Source organism: Paramisgurnus dabryanus, chromosome 4, assembly GCF_030506205.2.
Source record: "Paramisgurnus dabryanus chromosome 4, PD_genome_1.1, whole genome shotgun sequence".
NCBI lineage: Eukaryota > Metazoa > Chordata > Actinopteri > Cypriniformes > Cobitidae > Paramisgurnus > Paramisgurnus dabryanus.
In genome coordinates, this window is record NC_133340.1 from 37,416,901 (window position 1) to 37,431,733 (window position 14,833).

The following is a 14,833-nucleotide window of genomic DNA, read 5'->3' on the forward strand; positions in this document are numbered from 1 at the left end:
CGTTAGCTCCTCCTCTATCCTGTAATGTTGTTGTTGTTGTTGTTTTTCTTTTCATACTGTATTGTATTAATATTTATTTATTTATTGCCATGATAATGTATTTCTTAAGCATTTCCATAACGCTTTTCTAGAGGAATTGACAAAATAAGAATTTAATTGCATCAAAGTACAGAGGACAATTTTAAAACTCTCACTGCAGTGTTTTCTTGCGCATCTTGCACGCACTTTTTGGAAGAGCGAAGAAGATGCTCGGTACTGCGTTTCCCAACTCTTCAACCCGACAAATTGCGGATATAATCTCTATTAAAACGTAATTTTGTGTATGGATTTGACAATGCAACATTACATAACTCGGATTATTTTATATTAATTCGCATTGTAATATAACTACCCTGTGCCAAAAACTGGAGCATCATTCGCATTATCAGTGCTCAGTCTGCGTGCGGTTGTGATCTCCGCATCCCCCGACATCAAGAGCTGACCTAGTTTTTAACACCCCATATTTGCGTAATATAAACATCCATCTGCCGTGATGTCGGACTGCAGGCGACAGTGGAACCGGGAGGATGAGCTCCCTGTGTACCTGGCTAAACCCATCTCGACCGGACCCAACCAGCGACACAAGCATCATGGGATGTTTTCCTCTGTTGAAGGGGCATTTGATAGTAAAACTATAGATTTTGATCAGTACGCAGTGGGAAGGAAAGAAAACAGGACGCCGAGGAGCTGGAGCAGGGAGCGCATTGTGGATGGGGATTGTGAAGCCAATGAGATCAGCGGCGGGTCCATCAGCAACTCTCCGGGCGAGATAGACGACGGCCGCTCGGGTGTCGAAGACACCGCTCAGACGGGACCAGAAATTCTGGGTGAAAACGATATGAAGGTATTATAATAAAATAATAACAGTGATAATAAATAAAATAATTATATTGTTGTTAGGCTACTTTAATTTAATGTATTTTTAATATTATTATTATTATTATTAGGCTATTATTATTATTATTATTATTATTATTATTATTATTAGGCTGTAAAGATTTAGCTACAGCATCTTTGGTGCGGAACAAGTGTTTAAATGAATTTGCATATTTTAATTTGAATGCCTATATATATATATATATATATATATAATTTTTTGTATATAAAGTTTTCAACATATAAAACTATCGGTCAACACAAACACTGACGTTGACTTTGACGTTGAGACTTCTCCTTGTTTCACGTGAGGGGGGCGCTCCAACATGCAATTCATCACAAAACACGTCTTCACATAGGCGAACATACAATACACATTGGTGAACACACACACACAGGGGAACACGCACGCGCTCAAACAACCCTCGGGTGAGGCGCGCGCGCATCTTGCAATAACGGAGCGCTTGTTCGTTAAGTTGGTTGGTTGCACAAAAGAAGCGGGTCATTGTTTATTTCCTCATCCGTGATTGACACCGGGCTGGGAAAAGAGAGATGTCTGGGACGGGCTATCAGGGGAAAAAGAACATCCCGCATTTAACGGTAAGATTGGCCGCGAGGCGCTTCCCGCCGGTAATCTCTGCGCATGGGTAAACGAGTAGGAATTAAATTCTTAGTGAAACAACAAAGCAGAGGCCAAACCCGTTTACAAGAGCATTGAAATTAGACAACGTTAAAGTGACCATTATTGAAAGCCGTGCGCGCTTCCTTGCCATAGATTAAAGGGTATGTGATATATGGATGCTGGGAAAAATATTTGGCTAATCGATGCACCTTTTGAGGCCGCTTGACAGATCACGGCTAATGCATTTTTTCAGGAACAAGGTTGGCTGCTAAGAGCAGAGATTAATATTTTTTTGTGAACAAACCAAGACAAAGAACTGGAGAAATCCACTGGCTGTATTGCAGTTTTGTCTGTATGTTATGATCAATGGATTACAAGTGATTCTAATCCTTAACAAAAAGCTGTGTCAGTAATTTTATATAAAATTTGGTTGCTCTCTATGAATTGTGTATGTTGGGTTGACATGCCTTTTTTTACAAAGATGGAGCCCAAGATGCCATTAAGGCACATTGGTATGTGCCACCCTGACAGCTGGAGGATGCATGTTGCCATGGCAACCTAACATCCTTCTACATTATAGAGTTTGCTCTTATTGGGTCAGAGAACCTCATCCATTTACAGAGTGTGATGCTAATACTGTATTACAGCAGAAGTCTATTTTCTCTCCTTTCAATTGCATTTCATTGATCTGCAAACGTGTTAAAAAAATGTTGCCTGTGCATTCGTCTATTTTTACCTCTGTCTGTTCTTGTCTTCCTCAGAGTGAGCGATTGCTGATTAAAGGTGGTAGGGTGGTTAATGATGATCAATCGCTCTTTGCGGATGTCTATGTTGAAGATGGACTTATTAAGTAAGACATGCTTGCTTTTTAAAACATATATTTTCTTATTATTACTGTACTGTTTGCAGCGCAATGCCGTTGTTCATAGTTATTGTTTATTTGACAGATTATTAAAACATTTTCAGTGAGCTCAATCTGTTAACTCAACATACAGCATTTGTGGGATATTGTTGTTGCTTACAGAAAATACTCTGTTTAAAAAAAAATTGTAGTTTAATTGGTAGAGCATTGTGTTATGGGTTCAATCCCCATGGAACACATCACAAGTTATGATGACCAATATTAGCTTGTCACAATGGCATCAATATTGTGATATTACCAACCCAGTCCAGGGCTACAGACTGCCCCCAATTGGTCGCATTTTGCCACCAAAATTTGAGAGTGTGCCACTAAATTTTACATACAGTCGCACATGTGCGACCAGTAAATTTGACCTTTTTTTGTGACGTGACACTGAATTTGAAACAGCAAATTGTACTTTCTAAATCTTTCATTAAAGTATTTATTAGCAATACAGTATTTGGTAAGCATGTTGATTTTTGGTGTGTGCCCCTAAATTTTCTGGTTGCGCTCCTAAAATGTTCAGTTGGGGGCCACTGTGCTCCTAGTGAAAAAAGTTAGTCTGGAGCCCTGCAGTCTTAAGGCAAGTCGTGGGATATTCACAAAATATTTGATTCATTTATTCGTGTTCATGCCATGGACATGATTTTCCGATTTTTTTGTACCGCTGTGCACGAATGTATTTATGTGTCACTCAGCACGAATTTCTATAAATAGTTTTTTGTGTCTGTAGCATGACTTTCTTTTTCGTGTCATTTTATGTATTGTTTGTATTTTTTTCCCGATTTTTTTTACCATTGTCGCTTGGGGTTAGAACGAATTTCTGTTACATTTCAAACATCCTAACCCAAACCCCAACTGTAACCCCAACCCCAATCGGAAATAGTTTTAAAATCATAAGAAAAACATGTAGAAATCAATAGACGGTTTCAGCAGTAACAACATAAATAAACGGTTTTCATGAAACACATGTAACTTCCAGTAAACTCCGCTAAGAATCAGTAAGTGCTTTTAGACTAGTTTATTTCTGATAACAAGCAAAATAAACAACAAGTAAATTACCTCAGTTCAAAAATTTCAAATCAAAGCTAAAGTGTGTCAAAAACCACACTTAGCTAACATGATTGTGTAAAATGTGTACTATATAATGTATGCAATCAGATCGGCTGCCAAACCTCCCATCAAATAGCATTAATATCAAATGTTCAAATAAAGACGATAGAAGACTATGATCATGGCGGCGTCTTCCATCGTCTTTAAGAAACCAAAACATTTGTTATTTAATCCAGAGTTCAGTTTAAACACTAGTCAGACCATTAAACAAACAGAGACCCGAAGTAAAGTTCTGCACAGAAGCGTAATCGTGTTACCGCACGTGCGTCCAATGAAACCGTCTATACATAAAATTATATGCTAACCCAAAACCCCACGCGACAATAATAAAAAAAGGAAAAAAAATATGAGAAAACTAAATATAAAATGACATGTGAAAAAACTTGTGCTACAGTACGGACACAAAAACATATTTATAGAAATTTGTGCTGTGTGACCTGATAAAGACATTCGTGCTCAATGGGATTAAAAAAAGAGGAAAATCGTGTCCATGAACACAAATAAATAAGTAAAATATTTCTTGACTATACCACGACTTGCCTTGAGATTGTGTTGGATATTACACACATAAATTTAGCACTTTATGCGATTTAATTAAAGTAAAATCACATTAAAAATTAATTTTACATGATGCATATGCATTTTAACATTTACAGACTGGTATATATCAATGGCGGCTCGTGACTGCTCATCCGAGGGGCGCAAATTCAAAATAAATGTTCGAAGTGTTGTGTGTTGCTTGCGTTTTCAAAATATGTGTTTGTTGCGTCATGTGAACCATGTGCGTCACGTGTTTTGTTTAAATAAGTGCCAGCTGCACACGCGTCAAAACCGTTTATGATAAAAGAGACGCAAGACACTCTCTTAACAGTAAACTCTGATTACGCATGAGATTATGCGAGTATCTGGCAAACGCGAGCGTCCCTTTATCATAAACCCTTTAGACGCGTCTGCAGCAGGCACTTATTTTGACAAGACACGTGATTCACACAGGATCTCTCGACGCGCAGAACACATATTTTGAAACAAGGAACCACATACATGACGGGCTACATACATGTTGTGACAAACTTCGCATCGAGCGCCCTTGAAAAAAGAAGTCACCAGCCGCCACTGGTATATATTTTAAATATTTAACAAAATTTTATTCTATAATTTAATGTAGTGTGTTTTGAAGTATTATTGATGTTTTTCTTGTTCCTCTTTTGCATTCTGTTAATCTTTCCTCCAGACAGGTTGGAGAGAACCTAATTGTGCCTGGTGGTGTGAAGGTCATTGAGGCTAATGGGTGTATGGTGATACCTGGTGGCATTGATGTGAACACCTGCTTGCTTAAGCCTTACCTAGGCACCCCACCAATAGATGACTTCTACCAGGGTACCAAAGCTGCTCTGGCAGGAGGCACCACCATGATCAGTGAGTATCTACTATCTGTCTATTCGCTTGTTAAGTCATGACATAAGGAATACTGTTCCCGGGTCCAAGACTCCACTCATTTCAATATGGATATTATTTAAAAAGCCGTTCATGAGCAGCACTATTAATTCATATTACACATTTAAGCGAATGGTCACATCTTGTTTCAGTTGACCATGTGAGTCCACAGCCAGGCGAAAGTCTATTGGAGGCCTTTGAGAAGTGGCAGGAAGCGGCCGATAAGAAGTCCTGCTGTGATTATTCACTACATGTGGATATCCCAGAGTGGCATGAGGGTGTAAAGGAGGAGCTGGAACAGCTGGTACAGGACAAAGGTGAACAACTATGTTATTTACACATCACTTTGACAGATAATGAACGTCTTAGGGGCTGTTCAAAGCAAGCAATTCTGCAATAAGTTTTATAATCGTTGTTTTATGTCTCTTTTCATGCTATTTGTGTTGTTAAGAGAGAGCGCCAACTACAAAACAATTCAATTCATCTGTATGCAGTAAACAGTTTGAGACCAAGTGTTTGACTTCTGTTTATGTATGTTTGAGTCGCTTTTGAATGTGTTGTATCTGAATTTGACTTATTTGTAATGTTATTTTATTTATTTATTTTGGCAGGAATTAACTCTTTCCAAGTGTACATGGCTTATAAAGACTTATTCCAAATGACTGATTCTCAGGTTAGTTAATGCTGACATTTGTAACATGGCTATGGTCTAGATCAGGGGTCTCCAACCTTTTTGTGAGTAAGGGCTACCACAATGGATAAAACAATCTGGATGGCTACTTTTTAATATAGTCTACACAAAACCTTTTTGTTTTACTTGTTGATTTTATTTTATATGTTTAAGTATTGTTTAAAATGGTAACATATGAAACCAAGCCAAGCTAATATAAAAATATGTAATAAATAAATATTACAATTGAGATTAATAGAATGTGCTTTGGTGGGCACCTCATTGGAGACCCTACATCTACATCTTAAAGGTAAAAATAGATTCTGTTTATTCAGTAAAACAACTTATCAACTTTCTCACTTTTCTCTTCAGTTGTATGAAGCATTCTTATACATTAAAGGTTTGGGTGCTGTAGCGATGGTCCATGCAGAGAATGGAGACCTTATAGCAAAGGTACCCCCTGATTATAATTGTTTACCAACATGCACGATAAAGTCATTGCCTTGAAAACTGTGTGACTGTGATCCTAAGCTTAATATGTTGAAAAATCACTTATAGAACAACAACAGGTTAAGGAACAAGAAGAAATTATATTATTTTAAGTAAGCATTTGTGTTCCAGGAACAAAACAAAATTCTGGGAATGGGCATCACTGGTCCAGAGGGCCACCCGCTGAGCCGCCCGGAAGAGGTGGGCTCAGTTTGTATTGATGCACTCATTTGAGTTTGGATTAAACGGTTTATTCGGTCAGATTCAGACTGATGAGTTAATTGTCGCTATGTGATTGGTTGTTGGTTTCTCAGCTGGAGGCGGAGGCTGTTTTCCGCGCCATCACCCTTGGCAACCAAGTCAATTGCCCTGTCTACATCACCAAAGTGATGAGTAAAAGCGCAGCTGAGACCGTGTCCCAAGCGCGGAAGAAAGGTGACCGTGATTTAATCCATTTACATTCAGACCATTTGAATGTGGTGTCAATCTTAAGTAATATCAAGATTTATCTAAATGAATTCGGAACAAAAGATTTATTTGCTTTATTTGCATCTAGCACAGCTCAATATTTGTATAAATTGTGACCCTGTCTGTGAAATCCAGGCTGAAGTCTCATAATCTAATTTTGAGATGAGGAGCATCAAAGTTTGATTTCAGTCATTGATTTTACATTGTTTTTCATCTTTGACATGACCTTTTTCAGTCAATATTACAAATATTAATGTTATATTTTTACAGAATGTTCTTTACATTATGTTTGATGATTTTATGTAGAAAACAGGAAATACTGTAGCTGGACAAGGTCACAATTGTTAAGCAGATTCTCCTAACTGCTCCTGTTTTAGGTTCTGTTGTATTTGGTGAGCCAATTACAGCCAGCTTGGCAACAGATGGGTCACATTACTGGAGCAAAAACTGGGCGAAAGCAGCAGCTTATGTGACCTCTCCACCCCTCAGCCCGGACCCGACTACACCCGATCACCTTCACTCACTGCTTGCCTGGTAAGAAACTTAAGAGCTTGAATTTTAGACTTAAAGGCAGGGTCCATGATCTCTGAAAGCCAATGTTGACATTTGAAATCACCTAAACAAACACACCCCTACCTCAATAGATTCTGGACCTTCTTTTGATAGACCCGTCCCACACATATGCAACCCAGGCAACGATGTTGTTTAGTAGACACACACCTTACTGCTGATTGGCTACAAGTGTGTTTTGGTAGTGGGCCTGGCTCCCTTTTGCAAAGCGTTTTTTCAGAAACCGTGCACTCCGTCTTTAAATGTGACATTTTCAATTCGTCATTATAGTACTTTCAATACATCATAGATGCAATGTAGTGTATACTAAGCTATCCATTACTTTATGCTACACCCAAACTGCAGACACACCTTTCACTGGCCCCATTTCTAAATATAGATCAGGCTTCCATCCTCTGTTGCCATGGTTACAGAGCTTACCATCACCACCGCATACACAACTTGTAGACTTGCAGCTGGGCTGCTAGACTAAAAAAAATGTCACTATGTTTGACATGAACTCCGAGGGGCAGGCTTACATACATTTATATGCACAGCACATACACCCTTATTGGCACAGATACACTTGTACTGCCACACATGGATACAGTACATTACAATCCCGTAAATTAGAGGCAGTACCGAGCATTTTTTTATTAGTAAACTTTTTATGGAAAGCTTTATGCACTTATTTACATTTATTTGAAAAATGTGACCCAGTCTGTGAAAACCCAACTAAAGTAATTTTTTTGTGATTTACTATTTTCTACATAAAATCATCCTACATTATCAAACTTTGATGCTCCTTATCTCATAATTAGATTATGAGACTTTCCTTGAATTTCACATACATGGCTACTTAGTTCCATATTTATGAATGTATACATTTATAATAGTAGCCTAAATATATTAAGTATTCTAGACAGTGACTTTTCCTGATTTTATAAGAATTACAGTGTACCTCTTCTTTACTATGTCCTCATTTTATAGTGGGGACCTGCAGGTCGTGGGTAGTGGCCACTGTGCTTACAGTACTTCCCAAAAGGCCATAGGAAAAGACAACTTTACCCTTATACCCGAGGGAACCAATGGAGTGCAGGAGAGAATGGGTTTTGTTTGGGACAAAGCTGTGGTAAGTGTATGTGTACATATATTTATATTAGAGAGGCACCAATATACCATTTTTCTACCGATAGCCGATTATTCAGATATCTGCCAAAACCGATGTCAATACTGATAGTTTAGTTGTTATGTTAAATTGCATTAACTCAATTCTAAAGATTTAAATTTCTGAATGTTATTCATTCATAATGAAATTAACAAAGGGTGCTAAATAACACTAAAAGTAGTTCACTGGTTTGTGATCATATGGGAACCATTTTGTGTTCTGTTAAACCATAAGTGGTGCTATATCACCCCGTATGGTTCTTCATAGGTGCTATATTAGCACTAAAATGGTTCCCCTATGATTACGAGCTTTTAGCGCTAATTAGCACCAATTTTTTTTAGAGTGTGTTCTTTACATTTTTTATACATAGAGCTCAAATTCATTGCATTTTCCTGTTCTCTTTTAAATGACAGGATAGATCAGCCATGACTATCGGCTGTTTTAAACTAACTATATTGTGAAAATGAGCTTTTAGCGGCCGATATCGATTATTGGCTGATATATCGGTGCATATCTAATTGATATAGACTTAGCCCCCCTTGCATCTAACAGCAGTGAGTGTTCGCTTGATAATTTTTTCACAGGCCATGGGGAAAATGGATGAAAACCAGTTTGTTGCAGTTACGAGCACCAATGCAGCCAAAATCTTCAACCTGTACCCACGCAAGGGTCGGATAGCAGTGGGTTCGGACGCTGACATTGTTATCTGGGACCCTGACAATATAAAGACCATCACAGCTAAAGCACAGCTGTCGGTAAGGGTGTATTTTGCGTTTGTGAATGCAGCACGATATTTAAGAACTGAGATTGTGGGTGCATCCTAATTCAGGGTCTAATTCAGGGTGTGGATCCTTCTAAGGACACGGACTTTGAAGGCAAGACTCTGTATTTGAAGCCTGTGGCCTAATGAGATGGTCTAGCCTACAGGGGAAGTTGCGTCACTTGCTGTTCCCACCCACCATGCTTGTCAGCGGGACACAACAGCTGAGACCTTTCACTATATGAATATGTCCATATAAATATAAACTACACAACAGTATATACAATTTACCAACCTTAGAAATATACAAAAAGTAAAACGCAACATGAACAATATTGCAGTAATATTATAGACGGTTTCACAACATAAACAAGTTGTTACTGCTTTCCTGGAAAAACACGTCCTTTTAAAGTAGTTTATTTATATAACAAGCAAATAAACAACACACAGATTACCTAGGAAAACCAAAACATTTGTTATTTTGGACGAGGTATTTGTTCAAAAGTTCAGTTTAGCAACTAGTCAGACCATTATACAATTAGAAGTTCTGACCAGATACAGTACGTAATCGTGTCAGCACACGTGCGTCCAATGAAACCGTCTATTAATTCACATCAGTACATAATTTATAATAATAAAATTGTAACTTTAATTTGCAAAACACACTTTTATATTTAACTAAAATTTAGATATTTTTATTTTAAAATACCCAGACGCCACAGGTGCGCATTTAATCTTGGGATACCCAAGGCTGGGAAGGATCCATCTATGGATCCTTGGTTTCAGGGGAAACGAAGGCTGCATGTGAAGGAGCCTTCAAATTGAGACAGCCATCGTCATGGCCCGGTGACATCATTGGCCTTCAAATATGGCCTTTGCAGCCCCTGAATTGGGATGCACCCTGTATTTAAGGTTTTTGACATTTGAGTAATTGTGAAAGGAAATGAACGCATAACCTTGACCGTAACCAGCTACAGAAATGTCTGTTATAGATTTTTGAATTATTAAATTTTTCCCTCTGTATTCTGTTGTTTCTAGGCTCTAGAATATAATATTTTTGAGGGAATGGAGTGTCGTGGTGGTCCCATGTATGTGGTCAGTCAGGGCAGGATTGCATTTGAGGATGGGAAACTTCAGGTTTCGCAGGGGACTGGACGCTACATCTCCCGCAAACCCTTCCCTGACTATGCCTTCCAACGCATTAAGATCCGTGACAAGGTATGTTTCTAGTTTTTGTATTGTAACTAAAGAAGTGAATATATTTTGCATGATTTTTTTACGGATCTCCATTTAGTTTTTGGTTAACTTTCATATAATTTTGTGGGGAGATTGTTGCTAATACAAAAGTTGCTTGCAAAATTACTAACATACAGTACAAGCAAATGTCCAATCCTGATAACCTGATTCGTTGGTTTGGGAGTGTATCAAATTGGACGAGTCACTTGATTTCAGCAAACGAGGCTTCGTCGTGTCATTACTCTTTCGAAATATTTTTTAAAACTCTGAGATCAAAACCCCTTAGTGGCAGCCATCAAAGTAAATCATGTTTCTCACTGATTTTGGGTCAGCTTTATTATGAATTTAAAGGGACACTTCACCCATTTGCATTAAGCTTTGTATAGTTAGAACCCCAGTCATGTTTTTGAATGGTCGTGCATCATTTCCTCAGTTGCCGCTGAGACAGGAGAAATACAGATTTCAGTCTTGCACTTCCTTCTTTCAATGATGTAAAAATCATCATTTTGCATCATTGAAAGAAGGAAGTCCAATATCTTTGTTGAGGGGGTGAGACTACAAACACCCCTTTTCTCGGTCAAATAGGCACCAAATTCGAAATGTATGTTACATTTCGACTACAAATATGATGCACTTTCAATAAAGATTAATGTTTCTACGGGTGAAATGCTCCTTTAAGTACAAATAAAATGCGTCAATTGTGTTTGTACTGATCTATGTTCAGTGCTCACTTCTGGATACCTCGTAATTACCTGAAATGAAATCCGCCAGATTTTTCTATAAAACAAACAAGACAAGATGTTGTGGGTTACTGAGTTGGTGGAAAAGATGGATAATTCGGCATTTGAAGTTTTTTTTAAAAATAAGTGGAATTAAATGACCAAGGTCGATTGTTTTGGAACATTTTGAGAATTTGGAACACAATATTGTAAAATATATGATTAACATCTGACAAACCACAATGACACTAATATTAAATGGTATTTAAGGATTTGTAAATTATATTGAAAACAATTCCACTGTTCTAAAGATATTTGCAATTCTTTGTAAAATAAATCATTATGTTGGGCCCATTATGTTTGATGGTCTCGTGGGACCATCCTGGCATGCAAAGCATAAGCTAATTAAAAACGTACTAATAAACTAGATTTTAATTACAGTACAGTACAGTAAAAAAAAATTAGAGATTGGCAATATTTGGGTTCACGTCTGTCAAAATGTTAAGTTTCACATTTTAGGATATGTGTCACCTTATTCTTGTTTTCTATAAACCAAACTTAACTTTTAACTGGTGTTTGAAAGGCGATAAGCAAGCAGGGAGTGTCTCGTGGGATGTACGACGGTCCAGTGTACGATATCCCAGCAACACCCAAATATATAACCCCAGCACCCTCTGCCAAGACCTCCCCCACTTCACACCAGCCTCCACCAATCAGAAACTTGCATCAGTCTAACTTCAGCCTATCAGGTAGGATGATATCAGACTGTGGCTATTCATACTGAATGCATTTGAAGAACATTGCATTAAAATACATTTTATATTAAAAGTAAGCTTACATACTTTTTCTCTTTGTTGAATATTTAGGGGCTCAAATTGATGACAGCGTTCCTCGACGCTCTGGGCACCGTATTGTAGCACCCCCAGGTGGTCGCTCTAATATCACCAGCCTTGGTTAAAACTTCAGTAGCTCCCAAGTGTGTATGTGTGTGCGTATGTGTGTGTGTGTGGGGTGCAGGCTCTGATTTTGCCAAGTGGTTGATGTCCTCAGGAAAACATTATGTTGACCCTGAGACAACATTTCAATCAACCAATCATATTTCAGAAATAAGTTTCAAGTTTAAACTTACAACCAGGATTTGCTGCTTCTAGACCATTGTTATCACTTATCATTTCCTTGTCATTTTAGGGTTCAGTTATGGTAAGGTTAGGGTTTGGGGTGAGTTTAGGTTTTATTTACAAAAATGTTGTCCTTGGGTCGACACAATAAGTTGCCCCGAGTAACTTGCCATCTCTTACTTGGTAAAATCAGGTCAAGCGTGTGTGCATGTGTGGCATAACCATCAGTATTGTCCTCACACAGTGAATGGACGTTTTTGTGTACCTTTAACTCATGCATGTAAAATTATAGTCTATATTCTGTGTGATCACCGTATCATATATGTGCAGTGAATGCCCCTTACACAGTGCATATTGCTGTTCACATTGTATACAATGATAAACTCACTGATAAAGACAAATATCTAGAGATTAAATATAGCTAGACAATCACCAAAATACTCTATATCCATAACAACTCAAGTAGCATTTTAAACAGTGTTGAAATAACTGATCACATTTATGACTTAGTGACTGACATGCTCATTGATGTGACCCCAGTGTTTGTGATATAGTGTTAAAAATGTCTCGTGAAACCTAGCGTTAGTAATCCCTATCGCTAGTTATTTTACAAAATGGTGCTTCTACTACAAGTGACAAAGCTCTTAACTGGTTATAGTGAAAAGTGCTTTAAAATGCAGATCTGAGGTCATGGTTGGCATGGTTGTACCGCTAATAAGTGCACCATAAAACTGAACCGGTAGCTGGCGTTGCAAGCACTTTTACTTTGCTGTTCTCTGTGCACTGAAGTATTTTTTATTTTGTGTTTTTGTGTAATTTTGTGGTAATGGATGGTGATGGATTGCATGATTTTACTTTTAGATGTTGAAACTCGACTCATACTCCCTCTTTATACTTTGAAAGACCCTATTAGATTAGATATATAATTTTAAAAGTTTGACATTCTTAGCTTTAAAAAAATTTTGCATGTTAAGTTTGACTTAAAGTTTGCATTACTCCTTGTAGATTTTGTTTATCTGCAAATTTAGTTGAGTGCTGTGCAATAAACATCTATTAGAACTAACAGTACACTGTTTGAAAAAAATGTCCCTATAGCTGTCACTGGGGCGGTACCCTTTTTAAAAGCACACAATTGCACATAAAGAGTGTACCTCAGAGGTACATATTGGTACCTAATGTACATATATTAGGACCCTTTAAGGGTACTGCCCCAGTGACCGCTAGGGACCATTTTTTACCTTTTATTGTACAAATTGCACATTTAGAGAATCTCATGTTTATTGATAATGTCTTGAAAGACAATAATGCTTAATGTTTTTTTTTTTTGTAAAGTATGTGGTCAGAAAAAAACATTTTGCGATAAACTCTATAGTATGTCACGTGAAAATGAACTGATCCTACAGCGTTACTTGGCAAGCATTTAGCAGTTTATCCACGGCTTGGACTGGCACTGCCTGAGCTATTGACTTTACCTCAGTACCAAACATGCAAAAGCACTCCTATATGCAAGATTTTTATTTCTCTGTATTATCATCTCGTACAGCAAATAAGCAAGTTTAAAATAACTAGGGAAAATGCTTGTGTTTTACTGAGTGTGCCTGCATTTATTCTGCTGTGAACGTTATTTCTCCATTATACCACGGGTCTGTTGAATGCTGTATTCTGATTGGCTGAGAAATGTTCCGTAGGTATGCATTAATTTCTGATAACAGCACACCTAACATGTCAAATGTCTTAAAAATAGGCACCAGAGCAATGTTTGTGGTAATCGTGGTATAAGAGGAATACTTGACTCCGGTCCTTTGAATTATTTGAAAATAATGCACCGCGGGTGTGCATTATTTTCTTATAATTCAAAGGCCCGTCGTCAATTATTCCTTACTTAAACAGTATTTCTCCATTTTGCCAAGTCACTGTGTAAGCTAAATGTTAAAATAATGATCAAATACAGCTTCTAATGTGTTCAATACAAGGCCATTTTCAAGCCTTCTGTGTTAATTTATCTGTTCTCTTGTGATTTTGTATTACCTATGATATTTATAGTGTTTATAACCAATGCGATTTCAGTTTCTGTAGGCTGAAATCCACTGTTGCACTCATTGACTGTTGCTAATGACATTCACTTTGCTATGGTGAAATAAAGTCCATGAATAGATGATGTGGAAGTGTTCTTGCTGGGATCTATCTATCTATCTATCTATCTATCTATCTATCTATCTATCTACCCAAATGAAAAAATGCTATAGTATATTATAATAAAATTACCATAGAAAAATGTAGTAAAGTTACTTAATACTATAGTATAGTGTTTTTGAACCATACTATAGTAAATGTACTACAGTAAAATGTATTAAAAGTACTATAGTAATTTAATAGTAATCTAACTATAGTAAATGAAGTAAAGTTACTCTAGTAAATACTGTAGTGTTTTTGAACCATAGTAAACTGTATTAAAATACTATTGTAGTGAATACTATAAAGTTCTCTAAAAAAACAAACGGTGTTATATAGCACCAAAACTGTTGCTTTGGATCGTAACCATAGAAGAACCATTTTTGGTGCCATATAGCACCGGTGAAGCACCAGTGAAGCACCTGTGTAGAACCATATAGGGGCCATATAGCACCACTATAGCACCACATTTGGTTCTACATATCACTATTTGGTTCTA

General features: G+C 37.4%; 1 protein-coding gene across 2 annotated transcripts; it reads left to right on the forward strand.

The window, feature by feature from the left end:
* The first annotated feature begins 144 nt into the window (after positions 1 to 144).
* On the forward strand, positions 145 to 14,317 carry crmp1 (collapsin response mediator protein 1). Of its 2 annotated transcripts, none has more exons than XM_065254457.1 (14): positions 145 to 883; positions 2,299 to 2,387; positions 4,783 to 4,967; positions 5,138 to 5,302; positions 5,597 to 5,658; positions 6,028 to 6,108; positions 6,277 to 6,345; positions 6,459 to 6,579; positions 6,990 to 7,146; positions 8,152 to 8,293; positions 8,914 to 9,084; positions 10,128 to 10,307; positions 11,628 to 11,793; positions 11,911 to 14,317. In XM_065254457.1, exons 1-14 carry the CDS (start codon positions 533 to 535, stop codon positions 12,000 to 12,002), a joined length of 2,031 nt encoding a protein of 676 aa, XP_065110529.1. In that variant the 5' UTR covers positions 145 to 532; the 3' UTR covers positions 12,003 to 14,317. The 2 variants fall into 2 exon arrangements, with proteins under 2 accessions (XP_065110529.1, XP_065110531.1); XM_065254459.1 differs by lacking the exon at positions 145 to 883 and adding an exon at positions 1,310 to 1,515.
* Positions 14,318 to 14,833: the final 516 nt, after the last annotated feature.

Coding starts and splice junctions, on each gene's coding strand:
- crmp1 (XM_065254457.1), top strand. CDS start 533: ATGTCGGACTGCAGGCGACAGTGGAACCGGGAGGATGAGCTCCCTGTG. Junction 4,968..5,137: donor AGGAGGCACCACCATGATCA/GTGAGTATCTAC, acceptor ATCTTGTTTCAG/TTGACCATGTGAGTCCACAG. Junction 6,109..6,276: donor ATGGAGACCTTATAGCAAAG/GTACCCCCTGAT, acceptor TTTGTGTTCCAG/GAACAAAACAAAATTCTGGG.